Raw genomic sequence first — 20715 nt, 5'->3', positions numbered from 1 at the left:
CGTTGCCATTATAAGTGCACCCTACAAGAACCTAGACGGTGATGTATGAGTCACAGATTGGACTGGTGGAGAGTCGATATTAGCGTGAGGCCTCCAAGTTATACCAAATACCACAGGTCAGCTGATTAGGCGCTTTGCGTGGCCAACAATAATTATAGTATTCGTGTAAAGCTCCTACGTCCCAAACAGTCTGGATTTGAAGGCTAAGCCCAAAGGTGATAGCCGATGGCGTTAATGCATGGGCCATCCAGTGCAGTAGCAAATAGACAAGCAGGTCCAGCTTATTAGAAGCACTCGCCTAGTTAGATATAGTTCTGGCCAACGAAGGTGATGTTAAAATTTAAAAACGTAAAGGAGGCCTGATTCAATTAGTGATCTGACTTTTGTCAGCTGGGGAATTAGACTTTAGCAACCACCAGGCTGCCACCTTTGAACTACGGAGAAAACCACCGAGCCGGAGAGCCGCAGCCCAAAATCTAAAATAGAAAAGAACGTCAGGATTATTTGTAAAAGCAATGGATGAGCAAACAGTCATGGAGGTCTGGCCTGATCAAAATAACGAGGTAAGCATCTCCATAGACATAGCGCTCCATGCCACACGATGCATCGCCAAAGCATGTGATGCATTGAGGCCTAGGAGACGCTCACTCTGGACAAGAAAACTCCATTACTGGTAGAATAATGAATTGGCCAGACTTCGACATTTGCCACCAAGGTAGTGAACTGGCGAGACTTCGACGACTTGCCACCAAGGTAGACGAACGGGCGAAACGAGTTTACCCGTAAAAAAGTCCACCAGAACTTCAAACTAGCCATTTAGCGGAGCAAGAAAAAATGTTTTAAACGAGCTTTGCTCGGAGACGAACATAAACTCACGTGCTCCTACAAGCCCAAATGTCTTCTAGACACTATTGCAAAAATATTGGATCGATTAATTTAATATATAGATTACTCCCTGTTATGTAAAACCAAGCAACCAGTCAGATTGGCAATATAGGTTCCATAAAGTCCGATCAACCATTGATACCATCAGTTAGTTACTAGTTTGAACAGAAATGCAATCCATGGAAGGAGTAATACTAGCAAATATTGCATGATGGTGACCCTGAACGTGAAGAACGCATTCATTTCGGCTAATTGGAACAGAGACATGCGAAAGCCAATTAACTTGCGAAAAAGCATTCACCACGAGTATGGCTTTAGTAAAAGTGATGCCCAATGTAGAAGGGTCGCGGCATACTTTAAGGTTGCTCATAGCCAAGTAGGTTAGGAGTTCCATCTTGTTGTATGCAGGCCAAATTTGAGGGACAGCGTTGTAGGTTTCATATAACGCACACAAACTGACTCCGACTTTAAGAAGAGCAAGACGTGCTCTGCTTTTGAGACCCATCTAAGGAATCTCTGGAATGATGCCGATTGACATCTTGGAAGACGTAATGATGAACATATATAACGTCTTTTATCGCAAAAACCAACCAAAACCAAAAAGGATAGATCGGTTGTAGATGGCAAGAGCGACCATTCAGAAGAAGATCGTTGGAGTTACAGACTGATCCCTACCATCGGAAAGTAATTGGCAAAAAAGCATAGAAAAACCAGTGGTTTTAGTGGGTGGAAATCACAATGGCGTGCTCAGGACAGAGTATTTCAAAGATTTTTACTTGCTTCAAAAAGGACACATAGATAGACAGGCAGACAGTAAACCAATTTCAATAAGGTTTTCTCTTACACAAAATCTTAAAAATAATGAACATGATAAGAGAGAGTTATAGAAATCCTTAGGAAGGTGAAAAGATGAATGTTTTAAAGTACCAAACAGGGGGAGTGCATGCAAGGTGATTCAAAATTTTCTAACCGATTGAGTCCAGAAGAGTCGTGATAATACCAAAATTCCCTTGCATTTGATTTGAACTGGTTTCAGTCTCGCCAACAGGCGGAAATTCCATTAAAATGGTTATCATTCTTCTGGCGCGACATTAAGATTTTAAATTTTCTTCCAGATGGAGGTATGCCTCTACTGTAATAACATTATTTTTGCATTTAGCCCCTTGAAAAAATTTAATTCAGTGACAGCGCGTATCTCGCACTTAGTAGGATTCCTTATCTGAATGACCACTCCACAGCGAGATTGTAAGTAATAGCACAATATGAATATTTAGGGTATACATATAGAGAAATATTATTGGGTGCAGGCATAATGTATTTTATATTGCCTGTACCATAGTTGTAGACATATTCTTATCTTAATATAATAACAGGACCTTGTTCGAAGAACGCATCTTGTTTTGTAACATGTGTGAACGGGCCTGATAATAAAAATGGTACAAGCATAATGTTATTTATATTGCTTGTACCCTATTTCGTAAGAAATGTGTGTTCATTAATGAAGACACTTTGACCTGCGCATTGTAAAATGCAATATGGACATGTGCGCGACACATCATAAAGATAGGATAATGTTTACAAGATAGGTTACTTTGTAAGAAATATTGTAAGTAGTCTTTAGTCTAAATTTGGAATTTAAATAAAATGGTCATACGATTCTTCCCAAACGGATACAAAGTGAATTTTATTTTAATTGGCGCCCAACGTGGTTTGAACCACAATCTTTAATCCTTGTATAAGGAGTCGGTATTAATTTCGTAAAAAAGTGTGTGAAAATTTAGTTATATAAATGTTCACGATCGTGCGAATTTAAAACGAAACAATAATCGAGTGAAGCGGCTGGCAGCGGAGTTTTCAGACGTACCTACATATTGCAACAAGTGACTGTGACTGGGTGAACGAGATATCTAATCAAAGCGAATCGAATCAACTGGTGGCGTGTGTCTAACTTGCAAACAGATATGAATATCTGTACGAGTATTATGTATGTACAATTAATTTAAAAACATCCTAACATACTAAATTGAGAAATTTAAGCTTAAAAAGGGCCGATTACAGGGTTAACCGAATCGACAGTTTAAATTTTTTAAATCTCTTAGAAAAAAAGTAATAGAAATGTCTTTATCTGCCGAAGCTATTTCGAATATGATTGAAAGGGTTAACCTTTCATTAGCTGTTCAGTTTAGGAAGGAATTTCAAGACGCAATTGCGGAATTGAAATCTCAGCCAGGTCCGTCAACTCAAGGGAGTGACATTCACAGTGTTGTTTCTCAGTTAAGGCAGGAATTTCATTCTACCATACAGGAACTGCGAGCGTCAGCACCACCTGTTGAAAAACAGAGTGATATTAATGTGGTTGTTTCGCAATTAAGGGAAGAATTTCAGTCTTCTTTGCAGCAACTGAAGACACCAGGTCCTTCTGTACAGAGGTATGAGGAAATTGCCATCACAAGTAGGGTTGTTGGTGGTAATATGAGGCTTGACTTACCAAAATCAATGCACGAGTTTAGCGGTGTTATGGATAAGTATCCATCATGGCGACAGTCAGCCAAAGCTGCAATAAAGCCGTATCAACCATATGTTGGTTCTGACATATATTATCAAGCTGTTGCTATTATCCGCAACAAAATTACTGGTTCTGCTGATATGGTTTTATCGTCGTTCAGTACACCACTGAATTTTGACGCTATATTGGCTAGATTGGACCATACGTATTCCGATAAGAGACCACTGTATTTACTCGAGCAGGAATTGTCTACTCTTAGACAAGGTCGTTTTTCTATTCCACAATTTTATGATATGGTATGATAGAAAAACAATTGACTTTAATAACCAATAAAGCTATTATGCAATATGGCGATGAAAGCGTAGTTTTGAAATCCTTGAATGAAAAATATAGAGACGACGCATTGCGTATTTTCATTTCTGGTATTAAAAGACCTATCGGTGATACTCTCTTTGCGAGTCAACCAAAGGATTTACCATCTGCCTTGGCTCTCGCACAGGAACTAGAGTCTAACAGACAACGCTATAATTTCGCCGCTGCTTTTGCTAATTCGAACTCTGATAGGGAACATACGAGTAATTTGGGTAAAAGTCCACATTATAAAGTGGTTAACAAAACTACCCGAGATGAAGCTCAATCTCCACCTGAAACAATGGATGTAGATCCATCAACGTCTCGATTTAGACAAAATTCGGGAAAAAATAATAATTTTCGTTCGAAATCATCAAACAATAATTTTTCAAAAAGACATCAATTGAACACATTCCGGGTAGAGAAATTAAAGGATAGTTCTGTTGTAGACATTTTACAATCAAAAGCATGTCTTCCATACGTTCAACACACTTTGTTAAACGGTGAGAAAATTAAACTTCTTTTGGACACAGGTGCCGAAAGAAACTATGTGAAAAATCTTCCATTTCTAGTTGGTGTATCTAAATTAAAAAACGATGAATTTGATGTACATTCCATTCATGGGGAAACACGTATCACCGCGAAATGTCAGATAAGCATTATGGGACGTACTTCTGATTTTTATGTATTGTCTGAAATAAATGAAATGGATGGAATTATAGGTTACAGATTTCTAAAGGAAATCAATGCAATGATTGATGTCACTGGTAGTAAACTTTATTCTATAGGTGGAATTCAAGAGGTTTTTCTTTCTAATAGCACACAAATAAATCTCCTACAGGATTTAGATTACAATTCTATTCCTGAGGAAGGTGTAGACGGGTTTAAGAAAATCGTTACGGAAAATCAAAAAGCATTTGCTGATCCAAATGAAGCATTGCCTTATAATACTAACATTGTGGCTACGATTAAAACTACCACTGACGAAGCAATATATTCAAGGAGTTACCCATACCAGATGACGGCAACTAAATTTGTAAATTCTGAGGTTGAAACTATGCTACGTGATGGTATAATCAGAAAGAGTTCTTCTCCTTATAATAACCCAATTTGGGTAGTTAATAAAAAGGGTGTAGATGAAATGGGAAATCCTAAACTACGTCTGGTAATTGACTTTCGAAAACTCAATGCGAAAATTGTTTCGGATAAATATCCTATTCCAGATACTTCAGTTATATTGTCGAATTTAGGAAAATCCAAATATTATTCTACTTTAGATTTAAAGTCAGGTTTTCATCAAATCTTGTTGTCAGAAAAAGATCGTAAGAAAACGGCGTTTTCCGTTAATAATGGCAAATACGAATATTGTCGAATGCCATTTGGTCTGAAAAATGCTCCGAGTATCTTTCAGAGAGCGATCGATGATGTATTAAGGGACGACATAGGAGTCCGTTGCCACGTCTACATTGATGACGTTATAATTTTTTCTTCCGATATTCAGAGTCATTTAAAAGATATTGAAATAGTAATAAAAAAGCTTCGAGATGCGAATATGCGCATTTCATTGGGAAAATGTAATTTTTTCAAAACGCAACTCGAGTTCTTGGGTTTCGTTGTATCTGAAAATGGTTTAAAAACTGCAGATAGCAAAGTAAGTGCTATTCTTAATTTCAAAGAGCCAACTACTATTAAGGGCCTTAGATCCTTCTTAGGATTATCGGGTTACTATCGACGGTTTATACGTGATTATGCAAAAATTGCAAAACCTTTGACTCAATTATTGCGAGGAGAAAATGGTAATGTTAGTGCAACAAAGTCAGAAAAAAAGAAAATTACATTGTTGAAGGATGCTCAAGATGCCTTCAACAAGTTAAAGCAGATTTTAGTATCAGAGGACGTTACTTTACGTTTTCCGGATTTCAGCAGACCATTCGAGCTCACAACTGATGCCTCATCGGTAGCAATTGGTGCTGTGTTATCTCAGGACAAACATCCGATTACTTTCGTATCACGAACGCTTAGTGCGGCTGAGCAAAACTATGCGACCAATGAGAGAGAAATGCTTGCCATAGTATGGGCATTGCAGTCTCTTAGAAATTATCTCTATGGAGTAAACAATCTTCACATTTATACCGATCATCAACCACTAACATTCGCGATATCTGATCGAAATCCTAACACCAAGGTAAAGCGTTGGAAAAGCTTTATCGAAGAATTCACACCGACTTTTCATTATAAGCCTGGGTCTCAAAATGTTGTCGCAGACGCGCTATCTCGCCAGTATATTCAGAATCTTACTGGAAATGGTGAATCTAGCGGAAATTGCTATAACAGTAAGGTATCCCTATCTCAGGTCATAAGGACAGTGTCAACGCCTATAAATTGCTTTAAAAGTCAGATTATTCTTTCGGTGGGCAAGGATCTAAAAGTAACAACAATTAGATCGTTTAATGGGTACCTACGTCACGAAATTGATTTTTCGAACACCGAAAGTCTATATTCAAAGTTAAAGGAGATAGTTGACGCGAAGGTAGTTAATGGAGTCCACTGTTCTTTGGAAATTCTTGGAAAAATACAGAATGATATTATCAATCTGTTTCCCTCGGTTCGTTTTAAGCATACCGAAAAGATTGTGATGGATTTAATAAATGAAAATGATCAGCTGGAAACTATTGCAATGGAACACAATAGAGCACATCGTTCAGCGAAGGAGAACTATGACCAAATTCTGGATACATACTTTTTTCCTGGACTTCGTAAGGAAATAAAAAAATTCGTTAGTAATTGTACAATTTGCGTAGAGTCTAAATACAAAGACATCCGAAAAGGCAAATTATGAAGCGTACGCCATTACCCAAATATCCTGGTGAAATCCTGCATATGGATATTTACAGTACTCAGAATAACTACTTCCTTACGTGCATAGACAAATTTTCAAAATATACTCTAGTGGAACAAATTGATTCACGTTCAATTGTAGATATTAAAATTCCTCTTACGAAAATAATTGGTTTCTTCAAAAATCCGAAAATATTAGTTACGGATAATGAGCCATCACTCTGTTCAAATGTTATACAATCCCTTATTAGGGACCACTTTGGTATGTCTCACCATAAAGTTCCAGCTATGCACAGTACAAGCAATGGACAAGTCGAGAGATTTCATTCAACTCTAGCAGAAATATCGAGAGCGATAAAAAAGGATATGTAACTTACAGATCTTAGTGAAATTATCCAATTAGCATTAATAAAGTATAACAATTCTATACACTCTGTAACAAAAGCAAGACCTATTGACTTACTTTGGAACATTTCTGATTCAAATAAACTTAATACGGAAAAACTTTTGTTAAATGCCCAAAAAGCTCAAAATAATTATCACAACAAAAAAAGGGTCAATAGAAAATTTAAAAAGGGGCAAGAAATATTTGTCAAAAGGAATAAACGTTGTGGGAATAAGCTTTCGAATAAGTATGATAGGAAAAATGTGCAGAAAGATTTAGGTACTCCGGTACTAGTAGATGGTAAAAAGGTGCACAAAGATAATATTCGTTAATGTTTCTCTATCCAGATTAACATTGGTCACCACCGTCGCCGGTAAAATCTTTGACTATAGTTCATCTAATTATATATCATTACGAAAAGGGGACGTGGGACTGTACGAAGATTATATATACCTTATACATAATATAAATTTAACTGAATTTGAAAGTATAATAGGAGATATTAGTGATTTAAGAAAAATGTTTTCAATATCGGAACAGAAGGAATCACTGGACGCAGATGCGAATGAAATGTCTAGATTATTGTCGTCTCTAAAGCTTGGTGAACGCAGGCATAGACGATCAATCGACTTCCTTGGTTCTACTATCAAATTTATTGCGGGTACACCTGATCACGATGACTTTGTTTTGTTAGAAGAACGACAGTCTAGGCTAGTAGGCGCACAAAATCAGCAGGTAGAAATTAATTCTGAGCTAACTGAGAAAATTAATAAATTGACAGAGCGCATAAATTTAATAAAAAAAGAGTATTATGATATCAGCGAACCAAGATTTCCTGAGTTATTTCAAATTATTACCATTAGAAATCAAAGAGTAATATCCTTATTAACGAACGCTGTCTACTCGGTTACCCTTGCTCAATTAAACATTGTTAATCCTGTCATTTTAACAGACCAAGGGATCCTCTCAATCGTAAAACAGGAAGAAATGCCCATTACTATAAGTGAATTGACTTCATCTTCTACTGTTAAAATATATATTAGTAATAATGTGTTTAAATATTTAGTTAAAGTACCAAATATAATTACTATTTGTTCTCTCATAGTTGTGTACCCTGTAATTCATAACAATACCATATTAGATTTAAGTAATAGGTATGTTGCCGAGTGCAAAAAAAAACACACTGCCACTGGTTAATTGCAAGGAAGGTAAGGGCAAAGCAGTCTGTAAGCACGATCGTTTTGATAAATGCCTTGCAATGATCTTCAATGGAAACGTCGCAACGTATAAAACGGTCACTTCATATCGCATCTCACCAATCGAAAGGGTTGATGATGATACATTGATCATTAATGATGCAACAGCCAATATAGTAGAGAAAAATCACTCGGTGACTGTTACGGGTACATTCCTCGTACAGTTTGAAGAGGATATTCTCGTCAACGACACACTGTACAAAGTTACAGGTAAGGTGTCATCAGTGGTTCCGCAAATTTCAAAGCAGTTCCAGCTTAATGTGTCAGCACATTCGACACAGCTGACATTGCCGTACCTGCATAAGGTACATCTCCGCAATTTGGAGAGCATCCGACAATTTGATGCCGACAAAGTCAACAACAATGAGTATGCATGGTATGCATTTGTCCTCGTCGTGGCAACAGTGATTCCGGCTGGTATTATAGTAATGCGTTGAAAATGCCGTGGTAAGCCGACGATCAGACGACCTAAGCGACCTATGAATTTCGACGTCGAAAATGAAATCGAACGTATCGTACGCTACATCGCCGATCACAAACAGATTCGGGACGAATCAGCTTAAGGGGAGGGGTAGTAATAGCACAATATGAATATTTAGGGTATACATATAGAATAAATATTATTGGGTGCAGGCATAATGTATTTTATATTGCCTGTACCATACTTGTAGACATATTCTTATCTTAATATAATAACAGGACCTTGTTCGAAGAACGCATCTTGTTTTGTAACATGTGTGAACGGGCCTGATAATAAAAATGGTACAAGCATAATGTTATTTATATTGCTTGTACCCTATTTCGTAAGAAATGTGTGTTCATTAATGAAGACACTTTGACCTGCGCATTGTAAAATGCAATATGGACATGTGCGCGACACATGATAAAGATAGGATAATGTTTACAAGATAGGTTACTTTGTAAGAAATATTGTAAGTAGTCTTTAGTCTAAATTTGGAATTTAAATAAAATGGTCATACGATCCTTCCCAAACGGACTCAAATTAAATTTTATTTTAATTTGTACGCTACTACCATTTAGTGCCGCCAGCAATAAACACATTCTAACAACACGGGAGATCAATTTGTACTCCCATTTTCTAGACGGGACTCAACATTGATGAAATCAAAACAAGAATACCAACAATGGGTTCCTGTATCTTATTCTAGAAGTTTATACATTTCAAACTATGGAACATATAATTTTTCAAAACCTCAGACTTAAAGAATAACATTACCTCCAATATAGAATAGTCGTATGAAAGCATAGACATTGAGAACCGCTCGTGAGTTGTAATTCGTGCCACATCTATTTCTTGCCTAGACCTAGACGACCTCCTGTCCTTGTTTATGTCACCACCCATAATCACAAGCTAAACAAAGAAAAAATAACATTTAATTCAACAAATTACATAGTTCAAATTTATATTTGTTTAACACACACACATACACTCAAAGTGTTCCCTGCTTGTCGTAAAACGCGACTAAAAGGAATTGGAAATTGTGGGCAAGCAACCTCAAAATTTCGCAACTTTCGTGCTACCGAAACGTCAACAACGGCTCGAAGGCCTTTGGCTATCTATAGCGGATTATGATTGGTTTCTGGAACGTGCGCACGCTCCTGGACAACGGTAATAAACGTTCTCAGATTGATCCCTTTCTCCAACTCGAGCGATAATTCTTAACTTAAGATGATGGCTAAGATGGTGGGACTCTGGAGCATACAGTAATATGCATTTGTACTCTGAAAAGCCGAGCGGTAACAGACGTGAATCCGGAGTCGGATTGTTACCAGCGGCTACCACAAGGAGCGTTCCTCCATCATAAAAGCCAATTTCTGACAGGATTCTGACTGCAAGATTTCGGCCCATGAATGAATTGCACCTACACAGTTTAGAAATGGTTCCCTAAAGGTGACAACACTTTGCTCGAACATATGATGGGGAAAAACAGTCCTGGATACCGCGACGGCTTCCATCGCCCCGTCATTGGAAACACATTGTTCGAGTACAGAGCTTGCCATAAAGTCAGTTAGGTTTCTAAGGATCGACACCGTGAGAGCAATTAGATTGACCACTTTGTTATTAAAGTAAATTTAAAAAGTGCCTTCTGGATTTACGTAACTAAAGAAGCGCTGAGAGTGGCTTTCAAAGAGACCACCTATATGTGGCCACAAACATTTTGATGGTCCTGTGCAGGGCGTTAACTGTCAACTCCTCATCTACAAAAGCGTGCAACAGAAAAGGTGGAAGGAACAGTTTACCAAGGTTCTTAACTACTTGTCGATGAAATGACTGGTCATCGTAACCTGTACGATGTTCCTCCAAAGAGAAAAGCCATCATCTCGGCCATCAATATACACAAACGGAGTATAGCTTCACCGGCTCCGCAGCACATTGACCACATCAACAACCCATGGAACAATTTGGAGCATTGCGCGGAATTTAAATTTTCGCTTCACCTGCTTCCTCGACTAAGAAAATTGTAAAAAGAGAGTTTATCTGTATTCCAAAGTAACTAATAGCCACTATCAGAGCGACATTTGATGACGCAAAACGTCACAGACTAAATCAAAATATAACCTCAGAGCAATTTGAGGTCCAAAACGGATTCTACCAGGGATACATCTTGTCAGCGATTTTATGTCGTTTTGTTATTGTTGACGTTCTTCATGCAGCCTTATCCGGAGTATGTGGAAAAGTTCAATGAGAATGTCACCTTTCCTTAAACACCTCGACTACGCTGGCGATATCTGCTTTCTCTCCCTCCTGGGCATAGACCTTGGCCAAATGCCTCAGAATTTGGGGAGAGAAACTATCATAGAAGAGTTGGGTTCTGTCTGACGTGTCATCCTACTCTCCGTATTTGCATTAATGGACAGAGCATCAAAGCCGACGATCAATTTGGTGGCACCGACGGCGGCTGTATCTTTATTCTGGAAAAGTAGTAATCTTAACGCGAAGATCAACCTGAGATTGAGATTGCGCTGTGCTAATGTCCTTTCTGGGTTGCTATATGAGAGCAGTACATGGAAAGTAAACACTGCTGTCACTCGAGAACTCCAAACCATCCACCATGTGGGTCGATGATTTTCTGGAAGCGTGGGGCTATCCGACCTAAGAGATAGCGGAGAATATCATATCAATAGTACTCAGCAACGTCAAACCTCCATAATTGCACTGACTAATATCTGCCTTTTTATATATCGAATAGTTAACGCCTCCTTGCTAATTATCTGCCATTGATTAGTCATGAGCATATATTGATGAATCGCTTGGTATAATTGATCGCCTCCATATTTGACTAGTTCATAGATCTTGGCCAAATGGCTCCGGATTTGGAAAGAGAGGCAAGTAGAGTGGGACTGAAAATAAATACCAAGAAAACTAAAGTTCACAGTCTGACGGATCACGGTGTTGTCCCTATCTGCATTGATGGGCAGAGCATCGAAGCTGTCGATCAATTTGTAAGTTTAGGAAGCGTAATTGCCCGACGCATTAACTTCGCTAGATTCGGTTTCGGGGACATGTCTAAAATCTGGAAATGTACCATAGTTGAGATAACCACAACACGAAGATCAAGTTCAGACTCTTCTGTGCTAATGTTTTCTCTGTATTGCTCTATGAAAGTAGAACATAGAAAGTGGTAATGTCACTCGAAAGTTCCGAGCCTTTGTGAATACTTCTCTAAGACGTATCATGATAGTGCGTTGGCTTATTACTATTTCGATCAGAGAACTTGGTCGGCGCGCAGGCGAGATAGATGGAAGACGGAAGTGGTAGTGGATAGGTCATACATTAAAGAGGGTTGACAATTCCATTACTGGCTACGCTATGCATTGGAATCCAATGGCTCAAAATGACTAACGAATGGGTCGAGAAATCCTGAAAGGAGTTGAAGCGCATTTCAGTGGACCATGCACGATGGCGCGTATGTGTGGCTACTGCGATATGCCCTATCAACAAGCGAATAGCACCCACATATATACAATTGATGACAATTGTAGGGGGCCAAAAATTCTTCGGAGGATTCTTCTCTCGAACGCGGCCAAGAGTTCGCAATTTTTCTTGCTACGAATCCTCCTCTCCGAGGAATGCATGGGGACTGGCAATATCATTGCCTACTACAGAAGAACTTTGACCCTACGTTTCAAGTGGAACTGCTTGTGTAAGCTGAAATAGGTTCTGTTGGCTGCCAACAACCGTGCGCGGATTTCATCGTTGTAGTTACGGTAGTGATTTTCGACCCTAGATAGGAGAAATTATCAACAGTCTCGAAGTTGTGGTCTCCCATCTGTATACATTCCGTATGACCAGTGCGGTTTGAAGTTGTCGGTTGCTTGGTTTTTGGTGCTGACGTTGCCTTCATGGATGTGTAGCCCAAGAGCTCGCGCCGCCTGCTCGATCTGGATGAAGGCAGTTTGTACGTCTCGGGTCGTTCTTCCCATGATGCCGACATCGTCAACGTAGACCAGTAGTTGGGTGGGCTTAAAGGGGATCGTACCTCTTCCATTTACCTCAGCATCACTGATCACTTTTTCTAAGGACAGGTTAAGAAGACGACTGACAGGGCACCCCCTTTTCTTAGACCGTTGTTGATATCGAATGATTTCGAGAGGGATCCTGCTACTTTTATATGGCCTCGCACATTGGTCAGGGTTATTCTCTCACGGCCGTGTACAGTTTCACCCTGGCTATGCTATCATAGACGGTTCAAAATTCGATGAGTAGATGGTGGAACTGATGTCCATATTCCAACAGTTGTTGTTTTTCCACCACATGACGCACAGCGAAAATCTGATCTGTTGCTGATCTGCGGAGTGAAACCTCTTTGGTATGGGCCAATGATGTTCAGAGCGCATGAGGCTATCTGACATACCAAGATAGCGGAGCAACGTGATACCTCTATAATTGCTGCACTGCGTGATATTTCCCTTTAAATGTATGGGACACACAATGCTCATTCTGTCGGAAATCAGATTTCCCTCTTTGTCTCGGCAGGATGAGCATCGAGGTGTGTAATGCTGCATCCTGCTAACTTGTTGATAAAACTTCCGCGCCTGGTATGGTTGTTCCCTGTACTTTTTGACTTCACAGACCTGTTGATTCTGCCAGGTTTTCCTTTTCCGTTTGTGAAAACGCTTCTCCGCTCGACGGAGTTCGTAATAAGTCTTCGAGCGTGCCCGCGTCCTTTGAGAATGCAACATTACTCGGTATGCAGTATTCTTCCGCTCCGTTGCTAGGTTACATTCATCGTCAAACCAACCATTTCCACACTTTTTGCGGTTGAGACCAAGAATGTTTGTGGCAGTATTTAATGTAACGTTCTTCAGGTGATTGTGAAGATCGTTTGTTGATTATTGCAGCATCAATTTACCCGTTACAGGTATTCCGGAGGGCTGTGTTGTGGATGGCTTCAGTATTAACTCTCCCCTGATTGTCAGAGGGGATTTTTGGTGGTGTTGTTATTCGAGCTCGGAGCGCCAGAACAACGAGATTTGAGTCTATATTGGCCCCAAAGTATGGTATTGATATCATATCTGGGGCAGGCTTCGAGGATTCGTTCTACTTCCACGTAGAAGGTATCCTCTTCCGACTCTGCAGTCTCCTCTGTAGGAGCGTCAACCTTAATGAGGCTTATATTTCTAAATTTGCCTCGCAAACGAAGAGTGCCCAGCTGTTCGCTCCTATTTTCAAAGCCGATAACAACGTGTTTCATTTTTTGGCTAACTAAGAAACCTATTTCGAACACATGGTTTACAGGATGGCCACTATTATATATGGTATAGTAACTCTTCTCCAGAAAACCTGTCCCTGTCCAACGCATCTGCTGCAACTCTGTTACATCAGCCCTATATTGGGACAGGGTATCTACTAGCTGCTAGCGTGCCATGTGAAAATGCGCAAATCGATATTCCGTTGTCGTTGCCGGGTTCGTTGTATTGTCAGTCCAGTCCGAGGCTTTACTATGTTGCGGTAATATTACAGATAGTGGTCACATCGTACTGTTCAAAAAGGTGGGAGCGAATGCGCTGAACAAGAAAGGCCACATCGTAGTAACTGCTGCCCAAAACTCAATTCTCGACGAATTTGGAGCACAACACGACTAACTACTACTTGACTCTCCAAGATACATACTACCTGTTAAATGGGATTCTTTAAATCGTAGGTGGGAGTTTATAGAGCTACGATGGACTACATCACTAAAGCGAGGAACCAACAAACCGTATGAACCAGACAAGTTTTATACAATCGCACGCTCTCGGATGGCCAAATCTCTCGCGAGTTATAGACTGGAAAGCCCCTTGACGTATCAGATTTCAATCGACGAGAAATAACGCGATCCGGTATGAATTACTGGCACGAAGCAACCATTTGAGTTTTAAGGACACTGAAGTTATTGGTCGCTGTATAATGCTTTGCAACAGTACAGAAAAGGCTCTTGAGTGGAGATAGAGGCGTTTGGCCGGTCAAGGATTCTCTAGACAACTGTGACGGCACCACTAATTCTCGGAAACGTTGTTTTAACTTCTATACAGGTTTCGAGACTTTCAGATGGCCAACAATGTCTGCTTGCTGAAAATGTCATCAAAAGGTCTTAACCAAGGTGCCAGCAACTGATACTAGAAGCTAAGCAAGTGATGCTAGGCTGATTACCTTTCATCTTCACACGTCTCCTGGTGGTTCGTCTGTGGAGTATCGAGGACCATTATTTTCACCCCCATGCATATCTAATTTCTTACTCATTTATTGAACAAATCAATCAAATTCCACTTCAAACGAATACTCACCTCAAAGGGATCTCGCCCCGAAGCGAAGCAATGTGCTGCACTAAGTACTATTTGGCTACTTATAAGACTTCCACCACAAAAACAAAAATCCGGAAACTTCAGCTTTATAGCCACCTAAAAATATCGATCTGAAGTGGAACCTAATAAATGTCTATTCCTGAAACAAACTTACAATGAAAGGAAATTGACCCAGTTTTGCTTTCGAGCCACCTACAATGCGATCCTTTTTGCCTTCGATACCAGATATTACAAGAATTAAAATCATGCACTTTGCGGGAATCACCAGCATCTTAATTTTTCACAGAAGACGGTTTTGCCTCTAAATTTAACGTCAAACTAATCTCAGCCAAATGTGAACCTTCCTATTCCGACAAAGGCACTCAAAGTTTGTGGGGAAAGTTGACAGACTTGACAATTTGGGTTGCTTTGTGTTTCCGGTTCTTCTGAGTAATTTTTCCCCTTTTTCACTCAGGTAAGTTTTAATCAAACTTTCAATAGGAATAATTCGGTTCATACTAACTTTAATAGAAGTGGCACAATAAGTTGACTTCTTGACATTCCATAAAGAAGCAAACAGTTCTTCAACATTCGTAATTGTTGTTATGAATTTGTATATATTTCTACATTAGGTTTTAGTTTGAATAATAATTGTGTATCTGTATCAGTAACTAAGCAACAAAAAAATCCGAAAAAAGTCCTGATGTTACTTGTAAATGATATCTAGGCCCCAAAAATACTATTTATCCCGATATCGACTCAAATGAAATTAATAAACACACTGTTTGTTATTTTATTGATACGAAGTAATTGTTATTGCTGAACACAGATTTCTTTCCTTCGCGTTCCTTAAAGGACTGCTGGCATTTGTTTTTTGAAGTTGTAACCGACTCGCACCGCCACAGCACCCCACTCCCGGTGAAACCAAAGGGAGTTTCAGTAAGGAACCAGACGCAAGGTTCCCTCAGCGCGGCTGTTGCAAGTAAAAATAAACACGTCACCCACCTCTCTACTTGGCTACGCCTTTTCCCTGACAAATAAGCTTTATCCGGACTAGGGCTACGCCTTTTTCTGGAAAAACAGAGATGCGCGCAGGAGTCGAGATCCCTGGGCACGTCTACCACGTTTTTGTTTGACGGTTCGTGGTGGCTTCAACTTGCGCTCTACTTCCTTGAGCAGACGCTACTATCCGGGGGTGTCGAAGCGCGACTTGTATTACTGTTCCGTAGTACTTGCAGTAAATCCTTCGCGATTTTCTGTCCGGAATCAAGGCGGAATGAGTGCCAGCACTTGTGATCCAGAAGGGTCGTTTTGGTTCATTATAGCAACTTCAGTGTCCTGCGCCATCTTTCAAGCATCCCAGTGAGCTGCGGGTGGTACGCGGTTGTCGGGTGGCGTTTAAAGCCGAATAATTCGCCCCAATCCGAGAATAGGGCGAGCTTGAACTGCATTGGTCGGTAATTTTGGCTGGCGGCACTTCGAAATACTTCGAAACGTGAAACCGACTCTCCATAAAAGGCTGAACCTATCGACGATTGTGAGACCAATTAAGTCGAGAAGGATTGTATAGAATGAATCGAGAGAACCCACCTACTTCTTTCATCACATGTTTCGTAGCTTTGCACTTCTTTCATGCAATATACTGTCTGGCCCCTTAAATAATGTCCTTATTCATGGACGGCCGGCAATAATTTGCAGTGACCTAAATCATGGACGGTGTCAAGTACTTCCTTACGGAACTCGACGCGAATATATGGCCTTCGTCCCTTGTCCAAGCTCTCGAAATATATACTGAACGTTAAGTCGAAGATAGCAAACTCCATGATTTTGCATTTGGAGTTGGCCCTGAGGCTTCTGGAGAACTGCGTCGCCCTTCTGTGCCCCCGTGTTTCCCGTGAAATCAACGTTGGCGGAGATCTAGATCTCTGTAACACGTGACAAATCGTCAGCAACCACGTTAGCTTTTCCAGACACGTTTTGGATATCGCAAGGGAACTGGCTGATAAAACTCACGTGCCGAAATTGGCGAGGGGATACTTGTCGAACTTTTGTTTCAAAACAAAGGTAAATGGGTTATGATTCGTGAACACTGCGAATGGGCTACCTTCAAGAAAATAAATATAACTGGCGATCATAAGTGCTCGGACTCAGAGGAAGACGCAATCGGAACATCATCCAAATGAGTGAAACAAAAGCGGAAGTTTTGCAGTGCAGAGTGGATAAATCGCCAAAAGGTTTGCACCGCGTTGCACAGTCCAAAAGTCACCCCAGATACATCGAGGAATCCGAAAAGTGTACATATTGCTATTTTCGAAATGTCTTGCAGCTACAGGGATTTGATGAAATGACTTGAGTCCAAGGTTGAGAAAATCCAGCAGTTTGCGATAGAGTGCGCAAAATTGTGGATGAAACTACAATCGGTGGTGATGTGGCGACATTTTTGAAGAAGTGAGCGAGCATTTGGGTCGGTAACGTCTTCAAAAATGATAGAAAGCGTGTTGAACTTCTAGGTTAAGATTCTTCGTGATGATCTAAGGGAAGTAGGGGGGTCAACAAAGGATCTGTTGTGTAGATCTACTAGCAATCCATAGTGGATCAAGAAGTCTGCGTCTGAGATGGGATTGCTGATATCCGATGTAGAGTCATATCTACCTGTCTGCAACACATATGAGCGGATCGAAGTGGAGTTGACTACCGCGAGTTTTATTGAATTCGGTATTAAATTATGTTCACGAGATGCGGTAAAACAGAGACTTCAGCACTAGTATCGACCAGGTAGTTGCACCGGCCCAAGGTGTCGTATATTGTGAGGCGTCGTGGTACTGCATCTCGGGTTATTGTAACCAGAACTCCAGCATGTCCCGGAACTTGCTAAACGTCCTGACGAACTTAGAAATGGTGGTTCTTAAAGCTACTACTGCTGCAGCTGAAGTACCTGTGTGTTCTCCGGAAGCCTTGGCTTCCTCTGTCAGTAAGTGATTGGATGTGGTTTTCTCCCTTCTTTTTTTTGGAAAATTTGGATGTTTAACCCAAAAAAGAGGAGTCCGTGGACTACAAAAGAGGAAGTAAGATGCTTCTCAAATGGTGCAGTCCGTCACCAAGTGGATGCGGACTCTGGACTCCCAGCATCCTCAGCAAAAAATGTCTTCTTAGAATTTGCACTAAAACGCCAAATTTGACCTATTATATGCAAAATTTCATGACTCTAGTATGAACTTAAAGGGTATATTCCAGTCAATTACTAAAAATTATAGTAATATACTATTATTAAGTTTTTTTGAACCGATATCGATATGGAAGGTAATAATGGAGCTTGGGCTTGGTTGGACAGTTTTTTTCAGTCCCCGCCCTCCCCTTACTCATTAGATGTCAGAATTGAAATCAGCTTTGAAAAGTACTAATCGAGACCTTTCATCTGATACCCCACATATTGGGTGAAAAAAATGCAGGCGTCTTCGGCCTTCTCGGGTGGCGGGCGACAGTGTCAACGCTGACCAAATGGCTAAGAACGAGTACTTCAGGTGCGCCCAAAACATATTTTGCCGTATTTTTGGCGATCCCGTAGTCATTGAGGCGTTGAAACGGAACGCGCAGATGCTTCATATGCTCCTCTTCGTCTATGGATGAGACGAGATGGTAAAAATCTAGTCTCCAGGTAACCTCGTGATGGCTGTCTTTTCAATGTCTTCCTCTGCCACTGGTATTTGGTTGAACGCGGAATGTTCGGGTGAAGCCAGCTATGTGTCGTACCGGATAGCGATCGGGAACGGTGCTCGCGTTAAGCGTTCGATACTCCTCGTACAGTCACCAGTTCTCATTGTTCTTGGAAACCATATAAAGCAGAGCTGCTGGACGATGGACGCATCGAACCTAATTATACCATAGTTTCGAGCTGCTTATGCGTAGTGATGAAACGATCGGGTGTGAGACGTCGAGATTTGCTCGCAATGAGTGATCCAGGAGTCGTTTCGATTTGCTGTCTTGTTGCCTGTTTGACGAGGGCGAGTAATCTCAGCGAATTCGGCTAACAGCTGGCGATAAGCCGATTTTTGCAAGGCCATCTTTACGCTTGGAACGTAGCACACGGAGACACATCCAAGAGATGTTCGTCTCTCCATTGATGAGCTGATATGCTGGGGGCTGCTTCGTCGGTGATCGCTGCTCTGTTGACGGCCTCGCAGAACTTTAACCTCTAGCCAAATGGACCGAAACTCATTCTGCGAACTAAGACTGCGCTGCTTGTGCTTACACTAGATCACGTTGCTTCTACTAAAACATCGACGAACTCTGTTGCTCTATCGGGTGGTGTATTCCTCTGAGTCGCGAGGATTGCTTGTACTGACTGTGGTAGACGTCCGATCCACAGCGATCGTTTACTTCACCACTCGCAAAATCAGGTATTCGATGCAAGAACTGTGATGGCTTACGGTCGCCGATTTTTTCACATTCGAGAAGCTGCCAGGTATTGTTTTCTTGCGAAGAGTTGAGGCGCTTAATGTCGTTTACATCACACACGTAGCTCGGCTCCAACACTCCGACCCCATGTTCAAATTTCGTGTTACTTTTGCGGTCTCGGAGCTACGCTCGATCATCTCGAATCACAATGTCGGTACACTTCTATTGTTCGTTGTCATTAGGCATTTTATACTTCAACTCTAATATACACGTACAAACTGTCTTCATCCAGATGGAGCAGGCGGCGCGAGATTTTGGGCTGCACATCAATGAAAGCAAGACAAAGTATATGGTGGCAACGTCAGTACCGAAAACCAACCAACCAACAACATCAAACCGCACTGGTCAAACGGAAAGAATAAGGATAGGAGAATACAACTTTGAAACCGTTGATAATTTCTCCTATCCAGGGTCGAAAATCACAACCGATAACAGCTACGATGAGGAAATCCCCGCACGGTTGTTGGCAGCCAACAGAGCCTGTTTCAGTTTACAAAAACTGTTCCGCTCGAAACGTCTCACCATAGGGTCAAAGGTCTTACTGTACAAAACAATGATCTTGCCAGTCCTCATGTATTCCTCGGAGACTTGGGTTCTTAGCAAGAAGAATTGCGAACTCTTGGCCGCGTTCGAGAGAAGAATCCTCCGAAGAATTTTTGGCCCCCTGCATGAGGATGGACGATTCCGTAGCCTACATATCGACAAAATCTATGAGCGATACCATAACCGTCCGGTGGTGGATAAAATCCGGCTAAATAGGTTACGGTGGGCGGGTCACTTACTCCGTATGGATGAGGATGATCGCACCCGGAGAGTCTATAAGGGCAATATCTATGGTAGAAAGATGGAGCGATGGCGTAGGCCAGAACGCCAGACAGCTTTTAGGGATATCGAATTGGTGGACCTCGGCGCAAAACCGGGATGTCTGGACTTCGTTATTAAGGCAGGCCTAGACCGGATACCGGTTATTGCGCCGTTGATGATGATGATGATTCATTTGTTCATTTCTACTAGGTAATAGTGCATGTTTTAACTACTTGGGATTTTTGTGGCTTTTGCCATCCTTCTGTCGCTTCTCATAATTGACTCTGTATTGAGCTTCTAAACAGAAAGACATCTGGAAGACGAATACAAGTTCATCAGTCTATTCTCTGTAATTGTGCTAGCTAAACAAGTGGGAAATTTGAAATCTTCGTGAAATTAACTTAGAAAGTCTTTCTATACTTCCTCTATAAAAAACAGTAAAATCCAAA

General features: G+C 40.8%; 1 protein-coding gene across 2 annotated transcripts in view; it reads right to left on the bottom strand.

Annotated features, from left to right (window-relative positions):
• Positions 1 to 15389, bottom strand: part of LOC119649974 (trypsin-like) — a 29888-nt gene extending 14499 nt beyond the window's left edge. Inside the window, exons 1-3 of one of the 2 annotated variants that reach the window (XM_038052412.1) lie at positions 15183 to 15389; positions 15011 to 15124; positions 9459 to 9593 (exon numbers count right to left, since the gene is read on the bottom strand). In XM_038052412.1, the coding sequence (XP_037908340.1) occupies positions 9459 to 9593; positions 15011 to 15124; positions 15183 to 15299 (366 nt within the window). In that variant the 5' untranslated portion in view covers positions 15300 to 15389. The remainder of the gene's footprint in view (positions 1 to 9458; positions 9594 to 15010; positions 15125 to 15182) is intronic. The other variant, XM_038052413.1, reaches the window with a different exon arrangement.
• Positions 15390 to 20715: the final 5326 nt, after the last annotated feature.

Source organism: Hermetia illucens, chromosome 2 (genome assembly GCF_905115235.1).
Source record: "Hermetia illucens chromosome 2, iHerIll2.2.curated.20191125, whole genome shotgun sequence".
Lineage (NCBI taxonomy): Eukaryota > Metazoa > Arthropoda > Insecta > Diptera > Stratiomyidae > Hermetia > Hermetia illucens.
This window is presented reverse-complemented; position numbering and strand designations above follow the sequence as displayed.